Raw genomic sequence first — 18,800 nt, 5'->3', positions numbered from 1 at the left:
TTAAGAGCCTCCTACCTTCTCCAGCCATGGTCTCCACATTTTATCAAATTCCTTAAGATTGCCTCTCTTAATATACTCTGTTCTTTCCCTACAAAGGATTTTCTTTAATATAACAATCCAATCTCTTACTGTGGGGGGTTCCTTTGATTGCCATCTTAATGCGATTGTTTTCCTTGCTTGGAATAGACCTCTCAGAATTGCCAGCATAGGTGTGCGCAGCCTATTGCATTAGGGTGTGCACCCTTAAGCTCAAACACACATGCGTGTGCAGGTATCTACATATATATGACCCTGGCACATTGATCTCCTTGCCGGCACAGTGAAAGAGCATAAACACTTCTCTTATGGCAGAGCCGGTAAGAGGGAGATCTTTCCCCTGTTTCTGTTGCTACACAGAGCGATAACATTAATGTGCACGGGGTGATTAGGGTGTGCCTGGGCACACCCGGCACACCCTGTGCGCACGCCTATGATTGCCAGTGTAGTACTCTTCCTCTCCCCCTGTATCCGTCTATACCCCAAGATGCATTCTTTAGCCTCTTTCTCTAGTACTATCCCAAATACATCTCTCAAACTATCAATCACCCCCTCCCAGTAGCAAAACAACTTGGGACAATCTCCACATCATGTGAATGAGGTCCCCAGTCCCCCGGCATCTAGGACATCTATCATCAGATCTTCTTCCAAACTTAAAGAGACGTTTAGGTGTATAATAAGCTCTGTTTAACAACATCAAGTGTGATATCTTCTGTGGGGGGAGACTGATATCAACAATCCCATCTCCAAGATTCTCTTCCACTGAGCCTGTGTTATAACCCCCCCATCCTCTTCCCACCTGACTTTTACATCATTGAGTAGGTCTTCACTATTGGCTTCTTTACTCAGTTGATTATAAATCTTGGATATTAACCCCTTAGTCGGGGCTACCTGCAATATACTATGAAGTAGGGGCGTTTCATTCCATACTAAACTATAGTTCCTAAATTGAGTTTTAAGAGCGTGTTCTAGCTGAAGGTACGTATAAAAGGAGCCCGGCGACAGGTTGAATTCACTTTCCAACTCTGAAAATTTCTTCAGAGTATTACCACTATACAATTGTCTCAACTTTTTAATACCTCGATCTTCCCACTCTCCTACTTTTCCTATCTTATGGATTTCCTGCAAATTTTGATTATTCCAAATGGGAGTATATTCATACACCCAGTATATCTCATCTGGTTTTTGACTGTTTTCCATACTTTAGTTAACATTATAATTGTTGGATAGGTGTCGTGAAACGAGTTTGCTTCTAGGGCTTCTATTAATGTGAGGCGCCCATTAGTACGATTCTACCATTTGGGGTACCCCCTTCCGGGGCTCCGCACCCCATTAACTGCTGCAGTTGGGAAGATGAAAAGTACCGCTGAGGATGAGGGAGAGCATAACCACCCTCCCGTAGCGGGAGTTGAAGTACCCGTAGACGTATTCTGGCTGGTTTCCCTTTCCATATCAGTTCCCTGAACAGGCTCTCGATTTTGTTGAACCACTTCTTGCATATCCACACAGGAGAATTATGCAAAACATACAGCAATTGTGGCAGCCTAATCATTTTTATCAAACTGCTTAACTTAATCTTCCCGCCACTGAGAAAAGGAAAACGTTTCCATATCCCTATCTTTTGTTTGAATTTCGACAAGAGTGGGAGTTTTTACTAATGTATTGGTTAGGATCCCTAGTCATGATGATTCCCAGGTATTTCAATGCGTCCACTATTACCAACTGGCGCATTTCTTGCACTGTTATCAAATCGATGGGGTCTATGGGTAAAAACTCAGACTTTTCCCAATTTATCTCGAGTCCTGAAAAGCTGCCAACAGCTCCACCATTCTCATTGCCTTTAACAGTGATTTGCTCGTATCCCCCAAAAAAAGCAAGATATCATCCGCGTACAGTGCAATTTTATCCTCACCTGTCCTTCTCTGGAAACCGACTATCTCAGAACTCGCTCTTATAGAAATAGCCAGGGGTTCCATCACCAAGGCAAAGAGCAGGGGGGATAGTGGGCACCCCTGTCTGGTTCCCCTCTCTAGTTCAAACCAATCTGATAGGTCGTTATTAACTTTTAGTCTTGCCTTGGGTCTATCATAAAGCATTTTAATCCATGCAATAAAAACGGGGCCAAAGCCAAATTTCTCCAACACTCGCCAGATGTAAACCCATTCCACACTGTTGAATGCTTTAGTCACGTCTAACGTCAATATCGCTCTTGAGCCTTCATTATCTGTTGGGGACTGTAAGTTTAAGAAGGCCCTTTTAATATTCAAGCTTGTGGATCTGTTGGCAATAAAACTTGCTTGATCTATATGGACCAGCTTAGAGATAACTTTATTTAGTCTAGATGCCAAAACCTTAGCTAAGATCTTGGCATCAGAGCACAAAAGAGAAATTGGCCTATAGGCGGACACATCAAGGGGATCCTTCCCCTCTTTCTGAATTACTATGATAGTGGCCTCCAACATTGACGCTGGCAAGTGGCCCCCCTAATCACCCCTCCCAGGGCTTTTAGTATCTCTGGAATTAATACTACGCCATACTCTTTATAGGCCTCAATTGGGAGTCCATCAGGGCCAGGGGATTTTTGATTTTCCATACTGGCTATTGCTTGCTGGAGTTCTACAAGTGTAATTGGCATATCCAATAAGTCCCTTTCTGCTTGCAAAATGGTCGGTATTGCCAGGCCCTCCAAAAACGTCTCCATCACCCCATCCATACCTTTTTTCTGAGTGGAATAAAGATATCTATAGTAGTCCCTGAATACTTGCACTATCTTTGAAGTCTCTGCTAATATATCTCCACCTGGGGACCTAACAGCAAGAACAGTCGATGGGGCAGAATTGGACTTTGCCAACTGCGCCAGCAGCTTTCCCACTCTTTCTCCCTCAACCCAAGAGACCTATCGCTGTAGGAGGCACCTGGTCTCTGCTTTCTGCATGACAACTACCTTGTAGTCTTGCTGTTTGTCTAGCCATGTTTTTTCCCTCTCAGGAGTCGGATCCATTATATAATTGCTTTCTGCCTCAACCACCTCTTTCTGAATTTTTTCTTCCCCGTTCATAGCCTCTTTATTAAATTTGGCCACCTGCTGAATTAATACCCCCCTAAGGAAGGCCTTCAGGGCGTCCCACAACACTATAGGTGGCACTGTTCCTTCATTGATTACTATTACTATTTAGGGAGAACCCCGTTTGTTTCTTTTATTAAATTCAAACCAGCACGGGTTAATTTTCCACTCCTTCCGGAATTTGTTCCCTCCTAATTTCAATGTCACCACAACCGGAGAGTGATCTGATATACCTCTTGGGAGATATGAAATTCTATCAGTGATCTGTAATGCTCTATTATTTCCCAGAACCAGGTCTATTCTAGATAGCACGGAGTGCGAGGCAGAATAGCATGAATATTGCAAGGCTTCCGGGTTCCTCACCCTCCATAGGTCTACTAGCCCCACTTCATCCAGGAATTGCCGCAGGTGGCTCTTCACATTAGGCTCAATAGGAGGCCGTACGGGAAATCTATCCAGCCTTCTATACAGTATCTCATTGAAATCACCCACTACTATAGTCGGCACCCCTTCTTTATCTAGCAGGAATTTGTTCAATCTAAACATTACATCCAAATTAAAGGGGGGAGGAATATATATATTTGCCACTACGTACATACTAATATCAATTGAACAATGAAGAAAAATATAACGGCCCAATTCATCAATACAGAACTGCCTGCAGGAAAAGTTCACCCCCGTTTTCACCATAATGCTTACCCCCCCTACTATAGGAGGAGTGAACCGCGTGGAACTGACAGTGATATTTCTTTGACTTTAATTGGTGAAGTGAGTTTTTAGTTAAATGAGTTTCCTGCAGGCAGATCAGCTCCGCGCCACAACTATTTTATATTTCTTTTCTTTTCAAATAATTTTTTGAGAATACAACAATACAATTTTACAGTACTGGTTTTAAATTTATGTAAGGTTACAAAATATGAGGAAAAGGAACTTCTCAATCATAACTTAGAATAATAATACTTAAGTTATCTTGTAGAAATCAGTAAGAAAATCTATTATCCAGTGTACATATCTGAATTATATGGTTATAACAATTTATAGAGCTTTTGTAATTGGAAAAATAAATAAATAAGTAAGTAGATAAATATATATATATAAAAAAATACAATATGTCACAAAATTGAGACATAAAATGCAACTAAATTAGATAAATTGGGTATTAATGAGATGACCTAGAGAGACACCCAAACAACCAGAGCCAAGGTCCGGCTATTTGGCCCGTCATATCCCGGGTGCATGGGTGCCCCTCCAAAGCATCCCCATCAAAGGTATAGTTAGTTTGCATCCGAAAAAGACATAGTTTGCCTAACCAAATAATAATTTAATAGAAATAGATAAAGACATATTTTATTATACATCACTAAAAATAAAATGTAATAAGTGGGAATATGTGGTGGGATCTGAAAGGGTTATGGAGGGAATTTGGGGTCTCCAGAGAGAAGCGAGTGTTAAATATTTATGGGAACATGTAATAATATAGACCGTGAAGGTGGTATATCTCATTAGGGTAATAGAAGTGAATAGTTCAAATCCGGTGGTAGTATGTGTGTTATCCATGGAAGCCAAAGAGATTCAAATTTGTCCAGTTTATCAAGTATGATTGCCTCCATTTTAGCATGGATCATAGCTTGAGTTACACGTTGTTTTACAGATATGTCACAAAGCTTATTGGTTTTCCAGGCTTTTGCTATCGATTGTTTTGCAGCTGTTGTGACATATAGTAAAAGTTTAAATTGACGTTGAGTTATGTTTCGTGGCTTATTATTTAGGAGGGCTACCAATGGATCCGGTTGTAATGTGGTTTCAAACATTGTAGAGAGAATTTGAAATATTTTTGACCAATATGTTTGGACTATTGGACAAGTCCACCAAATATGCAGATGTGTACCAATGTCGCTGCATCCGCGAAAACAGTGGGGGGGGGGGGTATTGGGGAAGGTATTTTGATATACGTACTGGCACTAAATACCACCTGGTAAGAACTTTATAAATTGTTTCTAGGGCAACTATGTTGGGTGTGGCTGATTTTGTAGATTGCCAGATTTGTGACCAATCCAGTGAGTCTGGAGGAAGGTTTAAATCAGCTTCCCATTTGGTAGTATAAGACGGGGGATAGGAATTTGTTTGTGAAAGTAGTTGAGCATATATGTCAGAGTTAATTCCTCGTCTGTGTGGATCTGACATACATGATCGTTCAAATGAAGTATATTCTGGAGCTGTCAAGTTTGTGAGGATGTTTTGGGATAAAAAGTTTTTAATTTGTAAGAATCTAAACGTTACATTACTGGGTATGTTGTGTGTCTTGCTTATTGTAGGAAATGAAATAAGTTTATCAGAGTCGTAGAAGTGATGAACTCATGTAAGACTCACATTTATCCAAGCTTTAAAGGAGGAAGGTAAAGTCCAAGCTGGGTAGAAGGAGGGGTTGTTTAGAAAGGAGAGGAGAGGGTTTAGTGGAGATTGGAGACCAAAGCGGAATTTAAGTCTATCCCATATTGAGAGGCTATGTTTTGTGACTAGATTTGTTATTGAATGTCGTCGGGGTGGTGAAAGCCATAACAGATTTCATATAGAAAGTGGATCACATTCCACCGATTCTATAGTTACCCAAAGAGGGATTTCTTTAGTGGCATGGTATTTAATAATTTGTGCTAATTGAGAAGCATAATAGTATTTTGAGAAATTTGGAACACCCAAGCCTCCACAGGTTCGGGGCATATGTAGGGTGTTTTGTGGTAATCGTGGTTTAAGTTTACCCCAAATAAATTGGGCTGATTTGCGTTGTAGTATTCGGAAAAAATAAGCCGGAACGTTTATAGGAAGTACACGGAACAGGTATAGGATTTTAGGCAATATGGACATTTTTACTACTGTGATTCTACCCATCCATGCTAACGGTAAAGAAGACCATTTTCTCAGTAAGGTTGATAATTGAGTTAGCATGGGAGGATAATTTGCAGAGTATAGGTCAGCTGGATTAGCCGTTAGTGAGATCCCTAAATATGGTAAATGTGTTGTTGACCATGTAAATGGAAGGGAGTCTTGTAACTGTTTCTGTAAATCCAGGTGATAATGATATATTTAGGGTCTTTGATTTTTGCTGATTTATCTTAAGACCAGATATTTTACCGAATTTTGTAAGAATTTCAATGAGGTTTGGAGCTGATAGTAGGGGAGAAGTAAGAAATACTAAGACGTCATCGGCAAATAAACATAACTTATGTTGGTGACCACCTAATTCAAGTCCTTTTATATTTATATTGGATCTAATAAGTTGAGCTAGGGGCTCAATAGCCAAGGAGAATAGAAGAGCGGATAATGGACATCCCTGCCTGGTTCCTCTTTCAATATTAAACGGGTCTGAGCCGTAACCTGAATAGGTTATATACGCTTTTGGATTATGATAAAGAGAGGAAATCCATCCCTGGAACCACTCACCAAATCCCCATTTATGAAGAATGGCTTTAAGATAAGACCATGACAGAGTGTCAAACGCCTTTTGTATATCGATAGAGAGGAAACAGGCAGGGATTTTGCAAGACCTGGCTATATGAGCCAGTAGGGTAGCACGCCGTATGTTATCACCTGCTTGTCTAAAAGGTATGAAACCCGTTTGGTCTTTATGAATTAATGTGCCAATAATTGCATTAAGTCTATTAGATAGAATCTTTGCTAATATTTTTATGTCTATATTAAGGATTGAGATTGGTCTGTATTTAGGCCATGACGTGTCATCTGCATGTGGTTTTGGAATCATGGATATTGAAGCTAGTAGGGATTCCGTGTTAAAGGAACATCCTTCTAATAGAGAATTAAATGCGTTTGTCATAAGTAGGGCTGGTAGTGTAGTAAAGTGTTTATAAAATGTGGCTAAGTATACATCAGGGCCTGGGCGTTTATGCAATTTTAGGGATTTTATTGCTGATATGACTTCCATATTAGCGATCTAAAGTTTCTTGTTGGGTAACAGAAAGGGTTGGGAGAAGAATAGAAGATAACAGTGCGTCTAATTTTGTTGAGTCGAATGTTTGTGTATTTTGGTATAAATCTTTGAGTTTCCTACGGAACTCACTGATAATTTGTTGTGGATTACTAGAAAAATTGTTTTTGGTGATTTGTAGCCGAATTGGTTTCGGAATGTGATCTGCTCTGCGTAGAGTTAATGCTAAGAATGTGGTTGGCTTATTAGCTTTCATATATATTGTATGTTTAGATTTGCGAAGAATCTGTTTAGCTGGGTCTGTTAAAAAAAGATCAAGCTCCAACTTTGCTTTATCATAGTCTAGCTTTGTAGTTTGAGAGGGCAAATTTTGGAAATTTTCAGAGGCTTTATAATAAGCTTCCTCTAATTTGTTTTGCATTTGCTGTTTCAATTTATGTCGGTAAGACCATAGATTCAGTGGATTAGTATCTGTTGGTAAATTATTAGCGATGTAATCTTGTATGGCTGTTTCTATTTTTAGACGGTATGTTGGGTCAACTAATAAATTATCATTTATAGTCCAGGATCTATGGCTAGGCCTCGGGATCAAGGATGAGAAGGATGTCATGACCGCATTGTGGTTTGACCTTGCGCATGGGATGATTAAGGAATTATGTATTTGTGGTAACGTGCCAATGTGGACGAATTGGTGGTCTATACGAGAAAACCTTTTGTGGGGATGGGAATAGTAAGTGTATTGTTTTCTTCTAGGGTTTTGTTCACGCCAAGAGTCAATAAGAGAATGTTGTTCAAGGAGTTGTCTGAAATGAAGGCGTTGAGGTTGTAGTGGTGAAGGGGATTTGTCTAAAATTGGGTATAAAACTAGATTTGAGTCTCCACACATCATGAGGGTACCTTTTTTATGAGATTCAACTACTGAGAACAAGTGTGAGAGGAACGAAAGAGGATTTCTTGTTGGGAGCATAGTAAGAAACTATAGTTATTTCATTATCTAACAGGAGACCTGTAAGGATTATATAGTGACCCTCAGGATCTTTTATTTCTCTATGTAAAGTGAAGGGGGTTGTGTTATGGAATGCAATCGGCACTCCTCTTTGTTTTGTAGACTTGTGGGTATTGGTGACTTATAAATTTAGGGGAAGACTGTGTAGAGAAGTGTGTTTCCTGCAGACATATTACATGTGCAGAAAGTGAAGAAAAGGAATGAAAGGCTTTTGTTCGTTTTGGTGGGGAGTTGAGACCCTGAACATTAAGTGTTAGTACATTTAAAGACATTTTTGAATAAAGGTATTAGGGATTATAATAATAATTTCTTATTGTGATAATATCCAAGAAGGTTATACTGTGGAGGGGCAAGAAAAAAAAAACATTAAAAAAAAAAAAAAGGGGGGGGGGGAGGGGGCAGGAAAGGATGGGTAAAAAGAATAAAAGGGGATTAAGTAGGAGAAGTAGAATAAGTAAAATTCCTGTTTTAGAGCTGTAGATGAGAAGTTGTTTTTAAATAAAGAGGAAAATAGCTCCTATATGGAGCTAGTATCTAAGGGGTGGTGAAATATCACCAACCGGTGGATAAAATGGTCCAAAGAGAGTCCGGACAGTAAGTCCGGCTACTCGAGGATCTATTGAGAGGTGCAGTGGATTGTCTCCGGGACAAAGGCAGCCTCCTCACTAATAATATAATAGCTATTATTAGGATAATGTAATAGAGATATGTTTCTATAACTTTGCATTACATCATGCACTTATAAAAAAGGGCATTGCATTTACTAAACTAAACTTAAAGAATGATATTGGAGTAATAAAGTTTGGTAACAATTATTATTTTACAAAAGATTGATTAACTTCTGCTTAAATGAAATTATAAGGATAAAGGAAATGACAGAGGAAGGTTTATTCGATCCCTACTCTGAATCTACCTGAAATTGGTTACCGCTATAATGGTAACACTAGGTAAAAGGTTTCAATGAAATAAAAGAATCGTAGTGGCTTTCAGTCCATTTGATCTTCGGAATTAGGAGGTGGTGATGCAAAACGACTCCTTTTACTGGTACTGGAGTGAGCTAGTTGAGTTGGGTTGTCTTGCTGAGCCTTGGGTGAGTTTGATGATGCTCTGTGTTTGGAGCCTTCAGTCGAATTATCTGGAATTGACAAACGAAGCTCCTGGATCGCAGTCAGTAGGTCGTCCAATTTCTTGCAGGTATATGTTGTACCTTTATAGGTGAATCGCAGGGCAAATGGGAAAACTCCGATAGGGGATGTGGTGGTATTGGAGTATTTGTAGGTGAGGTTTCATCTCTTTTCTTCTGTAGAGAGTTTGCTGCGAGAGATCTTGGAATACTTGGTAGCGATGGCCTTGAAAGGTTAATGTATCTTTATTACGTACCGCTTCCATCAGTTGTTCCTTTGTTGTAAAATAGTGTAATTTTATTACAATGTCCCTGGGGGGACCATCTTCTTTTTTAGGGGCAAGAGTTCTATGAATTCTGTCCATCTCCAATCATTCAATGGGGATTGATGGGGCTAACTCCTGAAAAAGCGCTATAATGGTTGATTGAAGATCTATTATAGTTTCAGGTATACCACGGAGTCGCAGGTTGGATCTCCTGGCTCTGTTTTCGAAATCTTCCAGACGTGTGTGTAGAGTAAAATTTTCTTCTTTCAAGGCTTCTAGCTCGTCAGTATGAGTATTAGTGATATCATTTATATCCTCCATTTTGTGTTCTAAGATAGATGTGCGACGCCCTACCTCACAAATTTCCCTTGTCAGTTTTTCTGTTATTGTGTCTGAGGTATTTTGGAGGGCTTTTTGTAAAACACGTTCAAACTGACAAAGAATATCCGAGTTATTAGGAATATTCTGTAGAGATATTGGTGTTAATCCATAATCAAGGTCAGAGTCAGCAAGTTGTGAGGAAGAGGTAGAGTTCCCCCTTTGTGACTGTCTTTGAGGTAATGTAGAGCGGGAAGATTGTGCTGCTGTCATATTAGGAGCGTTGCTTGTCAGCTTTTCTTTACCTGCTGGCTGTTTAAGTTTTGTCTTTTTCCCAGTAAACGTTATATGTAGTTGTGCCCCGTAGTCTCAGTAATAAGTGGGTTACCGTATTAATGCGGTATTCGACCGTGACTTGTCGATAGAAGGCCGTTTTCGTCCCGGTGACAGCGGAGCTCTAAGCATTCATGACTGCTCAGCAGCTTCGCACATGCGCTCCTCCTATGTTATATTTCTATGACAAATTATCCACCTTCACTTTGAAAATAACAAAAAATAGTTTCTTCTTTCTTAGGAAACTGCTCTGACTCTGACTGTGACCCGAATGCAACGTGTGGAGAGTTTGGTGGGGACCAACAATGTACGTGTAAAGAGGGATTTGCAGGAGATGGGTCGTCTTGTGAGGACATGTATGAATGCCATGATCAATACGGCAACAACTGTAAACGTTATGGTGCTATGTGTGTGAACACTATTGGATCTTACACCTGTGAATGTAACAATGGATTTGAGTATAAAGAAGGAATTGGCTGTATTGACATTAATGAGTGTGCGGACAGCTCTCTGAATGACTGTCCTCCACCAGCAATATGTGTCAATTATTATGGATATTACTTCTGTAAATGTAAGTCTGGATTTGAGCATAAAGAAGGAATTGGCTGTGTTAAGATGAATAAGTGTGCGGACAGTTCTCTGAATGAGTGTCATCCACTAGCCATATGTACCAGTTATTATCAGTCTTACACCTGCACTTGTCCTTATGGATATTACGGAGATGGAAGACACTGTGAGGTCAATGAATGCCAACAAGGAACACCGTGTACCTCTAATGAAGAATGCATTAAGTACGTTGGATCATATTCCTGTAATGACCCTTGTTCCAACCACACTGAATTGGAAGACCACTGGCGCAGCACTTCTAATGTACGAATTGATCGTGACTTCTACGATAATTGGGCTCATTGTGACTCTGCCCTAAATGGCTGGTATCAGCTTACTGGACAATTTGGTCAGCAGATGCCCGAATATTGTGTGCCTGAATACAGCTGCGGCACACACCTTCCTATGTGGCTAAGCGGCAAACACCCAACAATAGAAGATGGCATTGTTAATCGTACAGTCTGTGCCAACTGGAATGAAAATTGCTGTTTATGGTCTATTACAATTCCCGTAAAAAACTGTGCTAAAGGATATTATGTCTATAAACTGCAGCGGACACCAACTTGCCCAATGGCCTACTGTGTAGGTAAGTGTTCACACAAAGTCAGGTCAATGCAATACATTTTGTCTTAAAGTGACACTTATGCCCCGTACACACGATCGGAATTTCCATCCAAGGTTTTTCCGACGGAATTCTGCTCAAGCTTGCCTTGCATACACACATCACAGAAAAGGTCCCTGAACTTTCGACCGTCAAGAATGCGGTGACGTACAACACTACGACAAGCCGAGAAAATTAAGTTTAATGCTTCCGAGCATGCGTCGAATTGTTTCCGAGCATGCGTGATTTTTTTGCGCAGCCGAATTGCTACAGACGATCAGAATCTCTGATAGGAACTTTTTCCATCGGAAAAATAGAGATCCTACTCTCAATCTTTTGCTGGTGGAAATTCTGCCAGCAAAAGTCCAATGGAGCATACACACGGTCGGAATTTCTGACCAAAAGCTCTCATCAGACTTTTGCTGGCGGAATTTCCGATTGTGTGTACGGGGCATAAGTGGTCTATGTTTAAAAAATTTGTTGTGTGGATGCGACAAGCATCTGCACAGTCAGGATGAAAATTGCCGTACTTCCCCTATTATGTGTAATTGATAAACAGTACATGGTCAGCGCCATCTAGTAGCCACAATACATTTTGTTCCTGCTTGAGGCATTTCTAAATAAATAATTCAATTAATTAATTAGCCACCTCAATACCGGACACTTCAACCCCTTCCCGCCCCGGACAATTTTCAGCTTTCAGTGCTCTCACACTTTGAATGACAAACACTGTACCCAAATTAAACTTTTATACAACCATAATGGCTGTATAGGCAATCATTTCTGACAGTTCTAGGCTGCATTCGAACAGCCATTGAGAATTACTGTGATAGCTGTGCTTGGCCCTGTATCGTGTGATCACTGTGACCAATCGCATAGATCACAGTAGTTCTCAATAGCTGTATGAAAGACAATCGTGTTTACTAAAGGACACGTGATTGCTGTGATTGGTCACAGTTATCACATGGTAACAGGGTGGAACAGAGCTGCTCAGTACTCTTATAATTGATCTGCTGTGTGCAGTGGAAACAGCAGTCACAGAATTGTAAATTACATGTGAATAAATGAGAGTGCACTGTATAAGTCCAAAATATACAAAAAAGTACAAAAATGTATGATTCTGAAGTGAACAAAATGTCCCTCTCACTATAGATGAAAATCTAATTTGTGCTTGAATATAAATGTGTAGTCACCACCACCACCTTTGAGTGAATTGGCCACTCAGCTCAAAGAAAGACAAACCGGGTCCAATCAAGCCTTGTAAAAAAATAGGAAGATTATCGGTAGCCAGGAAGGCCAGCTCCAATAGTATAAGACACACACTTTCTTTAGGAAACCGATTTCTCCAGTAATACTCAGAATATATAAGAAAAAATCATTGCGCAATACCATTTAAAACAATTTATTTAAACAGAAGGATTGTGCACTCACATTTTCCACATCTTGTAAAATTGCAAGTAGTATATCCAAAATGTGAACTCCTCACCTCCTCATTGCTAATTCAGATGCATGAGACACTGGCAATGATGTCACCAGCTCCAACCGACGCGGTGCGCCACTTGTCACGTGACTTTTCCAAGTCACATGAAGAAGTCACGTGACAAGTGATGCAACGTGTTGGGTTGAGCTGGTGATGTCATTGCCAGTATATATGCCCAGCTGCATATATACAGCGGCCAGACAGAAAGCAGCTAAAAAAAAAATATGGCCACTAGGTGACAACCATGAGTTAGGAATCGCATATAATAAAGACGGTACGAAATGTTTTAAATAAACAGTGTAAGCCCTCGCGCTATCAAGAGAATCAATCTAATCTAATAAAAATTGCAGCTAGACCTAAAGTGTATACAGTGCACTAAAATTAGTGTGAGATAAAAAGTGATCAGCACAACTTAATAAGATAAATAGATAATACCCGTGACAAATGAAAAAGTCTCCTAGGTAAACAAATACACTCCTGTGAAAACTAGAACTCCTGTGTGGATTTAAGCAATAAAGTGTGCTGTGCAAAATGACAATAGCAAGATGCCAAAAACTGGATGCAAAATAAATTCCTGTGCAAATAAATACATGATCAGTGAAAATGAGTATAAAGTCCCAGGTAGCTCAAAGGTAAACAAATACACTCCTGTGCAAACTAGAACTCCTAGCTCAAGGATATGGAACTCTAGCACTGACCTTTAAAGCAGTAATAGCCAGTGGTGTTGCTCCTAATGGTGTATTCCAAATGATGGGTTTCTGGACTCACAGCATAGCTAATCACGGGAAACGGGCATATAAGGGGACAAAAGAAGAATCTCCCATAGTGCAAACTGTTTAAAAAGTGGATTTATTAAATAGCCAAATGGGCACTTACAAAGAAAAGATAAAAAAACAGCAGAAATGTGCAATGCACGGCATTACAGACGCCTCTTACGCCACTTCTGGTTCGTTCAGTATCCGGCCACTCCCTATGCATTACGTCACGTGACTTCATCAGGGGACGTGAGAATGTAGCCATACTCTAATAGGAAGTCAGGATAGCAGCAACAAAAATACGTTATTTGGAGATTTGGAGAAGGCTGAGAGCAATAGAAGGGGCTTTTTTGAGTTAAGAATACATACTTGAATATAATAAATATATTTTTAAATCAGAGTTTAGTGTTTAATGTATAAAGTGTAATAAACTCTCTTATTTTACATTCTATTTCAGAATCGTTTGATAGCTGCTCATTGATGGGCTGCGCTCCTGATGAGGAATGTAAGATTGTGGATGGAGTTCTGGGATGTCATTTAAAAAATTAATACTATGTACCTGAAGGGATCCAATCGAGAAATTTAGCAGGTACATTATTAAAAGAATATTGCAATTCATTAAAGAGAACTAGGTTTTTTTAAATGAATAAAGTAAGGCAGGGATATAACCCCATCATTTTTTTTTTGCAATCTGTGTCCCATTGGGGAGATTTTCCTTCAATTGTCTCATAGCCAAAAAAGAAAGTGACAGGAAATCCCTCCAAAGTGGGGGAAATCCCTGGTTGTCACCAGAACTAGAGGATTGTACCCTCTATTCCTGTTCTGGCTACAACTGAACATTTGTGATTTTCCTTCACTTTCAAGCTCGTGTTGAATTTGAGAGGGTTAATCTTCCTAACAGAGACATAGAAAGAAATGAAAATCTGGCAGTGGTTCTAAACCCTCTAAAATAAAAATAAAAATGTGTATTACATAGTTGTGGTGATTGCATTGTTTTAATGGGTTCATTAAAATCCCTTCTAAAATCCTAGGATCACCAGCAGGAGGGAGGAGGTCCTGATTCCTCTATATAGATCTTTAGTTATCACTAGTGGGATCACCAGCAGGAGGAAAGAGGTCCTTATTCCTCTATATAGATCTTTAGTTATCACTAGAGCAGGGGTCGGTAACCTCGGCCCTTCAGCTGTGGTGAAACTACAAAATCCCATCATGCCTCTACGAGTCATGCCTTTGATTGTCAGGGTCTTGCAATGTCTCATGGGACTTGTAGTTTCAAAACAGCTGGAGGGCCGGGGTTGCCTACCCCTGAACTAGAGGGATCCCCAGCAGGAAGAATGAGGTACTGATTATTACTCTATATAGATATTTATATCACTAGAGGGGTCACCAGCAGGAGGGAGGAGGTCCTGATTCCTCTATATAGATCTTTTGATCACTAGATGGGTCACCAGCAGGATTAGGGAGGTCCCGATTCCTCTATATAGATCTTTAGTTATCATTAGAGGAGTCCCCAGCAGGAGGAAGGAGGTCCTGATTCCTCTATATAGATGTTTATATCACTAGAGGAGTCACCAGCAGGAGGAAGGAGGTCCTATTTCCTCCATATCGATCTTTAACTTTTACTAGAAGGATCCCCAGGAGAAGGAAGGAGATCCTAAGTTAGATGGGTCACCAGCAGGATTAGGGGGGTCCCGATCTTTGATATTACATATACATTACATGGACTGCAAGATGCTAAGGAGCCTCTACAGCCCTGATGTCCAACCTGCTGCCCGAGCATTCATCCCCTTGGTTAATGATGTGCAGCCCTCAGACCTCAGCAGTCTGCAGTGGAAACATTGTTTAGGGTAATAGCATTGATCTCTACTAGACTCATGTAAGATGTTTCCAGTCTCATATTGTCTTCTGCAGCCAAAAATGTATCCTGTCCACACTCTCTGATCCTCATTTCCTTTATTAGGCCTGGTTCACACCTATGCATTTTTTTGTGCATTTTCAGTTTTTCAGAAACACACTACAGTCCATTTGACCACTTCAGCCCCAGAAGAATATACCCCCTTCCTGACCAGAGCACTTTTTTTCTATAATAAATATCCCCAAAAAATATATTTTTTTTTTCCTCAGTTTAGGCCGATACATATTCTTCTACATATTTTTGGTAAAAAAAAATCTCAATAAGCGTGTATTGATTGGTTTGCACAAAAGTTATAGTTACATAGTAGGTGAGGTTGAAAAAAGACACAAGTCCATCAAGTCCAACCTATGTGTGTGGTTATAGCGTCTACAAAATAGGAGATAGTTTTATGGCATTTTTATTGATTTATTTTATACTAGTAATGTCGGCGATCAGCGATTTTTATCATGACTGCAACGTTATGGCGGACACATCGGACAATTTTGACACATTTTTGGGATCATTGGCTATAAGATTGCATTGATTACTGTAAAAATGTCATGGGCAGTGAAGGGGTTAACCACTAGGTGGCGCTGTAGGGGTTAAGTGTGTCCTAGGGAGTGATTCTAACTGTGGGGGGAGGGGCTGTGTGTGACACATCACTGATCACCACTCCCGATTACAGGGAGCTGTGATCAGTGTCAGTGTCATTAGGCAGAACAGGGAGATGCTTTTTACATTAGCATCTCCCCGTTCTTCCTCACCGTAAGACGATCGCGGGTATGCCCACGGACATTGAGTCCGTGGGACCAGTGATCACGGTCATGGAGCTCCCGGCGGGTGCCCGCAAGCCGCCTCTCAAAGGGCAACGTACAGATACGTTAATCTGCCTGTACATGCCCTTCTGCCGCAGTATATCTGCGTGAGGCAGTCGGGAAGCGGTTAACATGGTTTCCTATGGGTCACATTCACATCTGTGCATTTTATAGAAAGGGCCAGGGGCATTTCTCTGGTTTTTGATACCATAGATTTCAATTGATTAAAAATGTGTATTGAAAAACGCAAAATGCACCTAGAATATGCAAACTTCAACCTGCATAGGTGTGAACCAAGCCTTAGGTCCGCAGTTTCTGACAGTCATCTCAAGCATTACCAATATAGAACATTGTGTCTGGCCCTTTGGTGATGTCAGCGGTTGGCTTTGAAGCCCCCTTTAGCTCCTAAGTTGACTACCACTGCTCTACAGTAATCTCCAGTGTAAACCATAAGGTGATCTTTTGCACTTGAAACTTTAAATTTCTCCACATACTAACCTGGATTGGGTGACTGTCATCTGATGTTTATGGGTCCTTCATATGTGTGGTAAAACCATCATTTATATTTGTTTCTGTCTTCCAGGCACTGCTGAACCAACAACAAAACTTTAAATTTCGCTATTGTCTTCCTGCTGCTTTACACTTCTGCCATTATTCTGTATCATCATTATATATGTGTATATTGATGGAACATTTTATGAGTAGTGTAACCATACATATGCTTACTGCTTGGCTCTTGAAGAAGAGGACATACCCCGAAAGCTTGTGCTGAAAAAATTGTATGTTAGTGCAAATAAAAAACGTATCACAGACAGTACTTGTAACTGTAATTGTTTCTGCCGCAAGTGCACTAATATGGCTACAATCACCTCATACATGTAGCCTGTCCTCAAGTACCCCCAACATGCCGTGTTTGCAGGTTTTCCTTTATCTTGCACAGGTGCTTTAAATTGGAGTCAATGGCTTGGTATTCCCAAATTCCCAAGAAATTCCAAAAACATGGCCTGTTGGGGGTCTTCGAGGACAGGTGTTGAGAACCACTGCTTTATATTACCAAACCAGCATCTTCAAAGGCTACATATGGCCTGATTCTACGGGCCAAAGGCTCCGCTAACGGGCAAGTATCGGGGGTGGTGGCTGTGGGTGCATTGTTTGTCTACTCCCAAAAAAAAAACTACCACCAGCCGCCACTGCTTATGAACTTTTCCAAAATGTGACCTAAGTCACAGGTATTACTGTATATAGAGAATAAGTCAGTATGTGCGGTATGTGGCAATAAACCACTTGCCGCCTGCCATATAGCAATATGACGGTGGCAAAGTGGTTTAGTTATCCTGATCGGACGTCATATGATGTACTCAGGATAACAAGCCGGCGTGCGCCCGCGGGGGCGTGCAGCACGGCGATCAGAGGTACTGTGTGTCAGTCTGACACACCACAACTCTGACAGAGGCTTCTTACCACGTGATCAGCTGTGACCAATCACAGATCATCGTGTGAACCAGGAAGTGCCGGTAAACGGCTTTCCTTGGTTCACGCTGACAGGGAGAGCCGATTGGTGGTTTAGACATTAATGGCTGTGTGTTGAGTTATTTTGAGGGGACAGCAAATTTACACTGTTATACAAGCTGTACACTCACTACTTTACATTGTATCAAAGGGTCATTTCTTCAGTGTTGTCAATATTCCTATCGCACACGTTCCCAGAAAGTATGGCTCTTAAAATGGTGGGTGCTGTAGCGATCACCAGTTGGGTCCTGGAAACATCAAGCAAGTCTACATATTCGCCAGCACACCATAGACCAACACTTCCGCCAAAAAGGTTTTTTTATTGAGAGAGATCACATCACCCCCTCCTTTCATTTCTCTTTTTATTTTAGAGTGAATTGGAATTATGTTCTTTTTGACATGGTACAGAAGAGGGTCAATCACAGCCCATCTGTACCATGTGATTAACTTTGGCAAATCACAACAAAAGACACAACAAAAAACACTGAATAAACCAGTTTCATGCAGTAAAAATGGTTGCTTATGCCAATGAAATTCACTGGTATAAACAATCACAATGTGTAAAAAAAAATCCTGATCACTTCCCCAGAGAAGTACAGTATTACTATGGTAACACTGTACTGCTCTAGTCAGTGTTAAAAAAGAAAACAAATTAAAAAATAATAATAATTAATATTATTTATTTTTTTTTACATTTTGTTACCAGTCAGTGTCCCTGATCATCGCCACACCAGTTATATGATAACACTGTACTGCACTGGTGACAGTATGAAAAACAAATTGTGAATTTGTTTTTATTAATTACTTCATTTTCCAAATAATTGTGACAAAAAAAAAAAAAACGTAACATAACAGAAACAAAAGAAATGCTTTTTGTTTTTTTCAAAAGCTCTGTTTGTGTGAAAAAAATGATAAAAATGTCTTATGGGTGCAGTGTTACATGACCGCGCAATTGTCATTAAAAATGTGAGAGCGCTGAAAGCTGAAAATTGACCTGGGCAGGAAGGGGGCAAAAGTGCCCGGTATTGAATTGGTTAAGGGCACAGCAGCCCAC

General features: G+C 40.3%; 1 protein-coding gene across 2 annotated transcripts in view; it reads left to right on the top strand.

Annotated features, from left to right (window-relative positions):
* LOC141148229 (uncharacterized) overlaps positions 1-17,051 on the top strand; it is an 81,332-nt gene extending 64,281 nt beyond the window's left edge. For both annotated transcript variants that reach the window (XM_073635478.1, XM_073635477.1), the window contains 3 exons: positions 10,328-11,278; positions 13,986-14,117; positions 16,821-17,051. In XM_073635478.1, the coding sequence (XP_073491579.1) occupies positions 10,328-11,278; positions 13,986-14,077 (1,043 nt within the window). In that variant the 3' untranslated portion in view covers positions 14,078-14,117; positions 16,821-17,051. The remainder of the gene's footprint in view (positions 1-10,327; positions 11,279-13,985; positions 14,118-16,820) is intronic.
* The last annotated feature ends 1,749 nt before the right edge of the window (positions 17,052-18,800 follow it).

The sequence above is a fragment of the Aquarana catesbeiana genome, linkage group LG06 (assembly GCF_042186555.1).
Source record: "Aquarana catesbeiana isolate 2022-GZ linkage group LG06, ASM4218655v1, whole genome shotgun sequence".
NCBI lineage: Eukaryota > Metazoa > Chordata > Amphibia > Anura > Ranidae > Aquarana > Aquarana catesbeiana.
The sequence above is the reverse complement of the archived record's forward strand: the minus strand, read 5'-3'. Positions and strand labels throughout refer to the sequence as shown.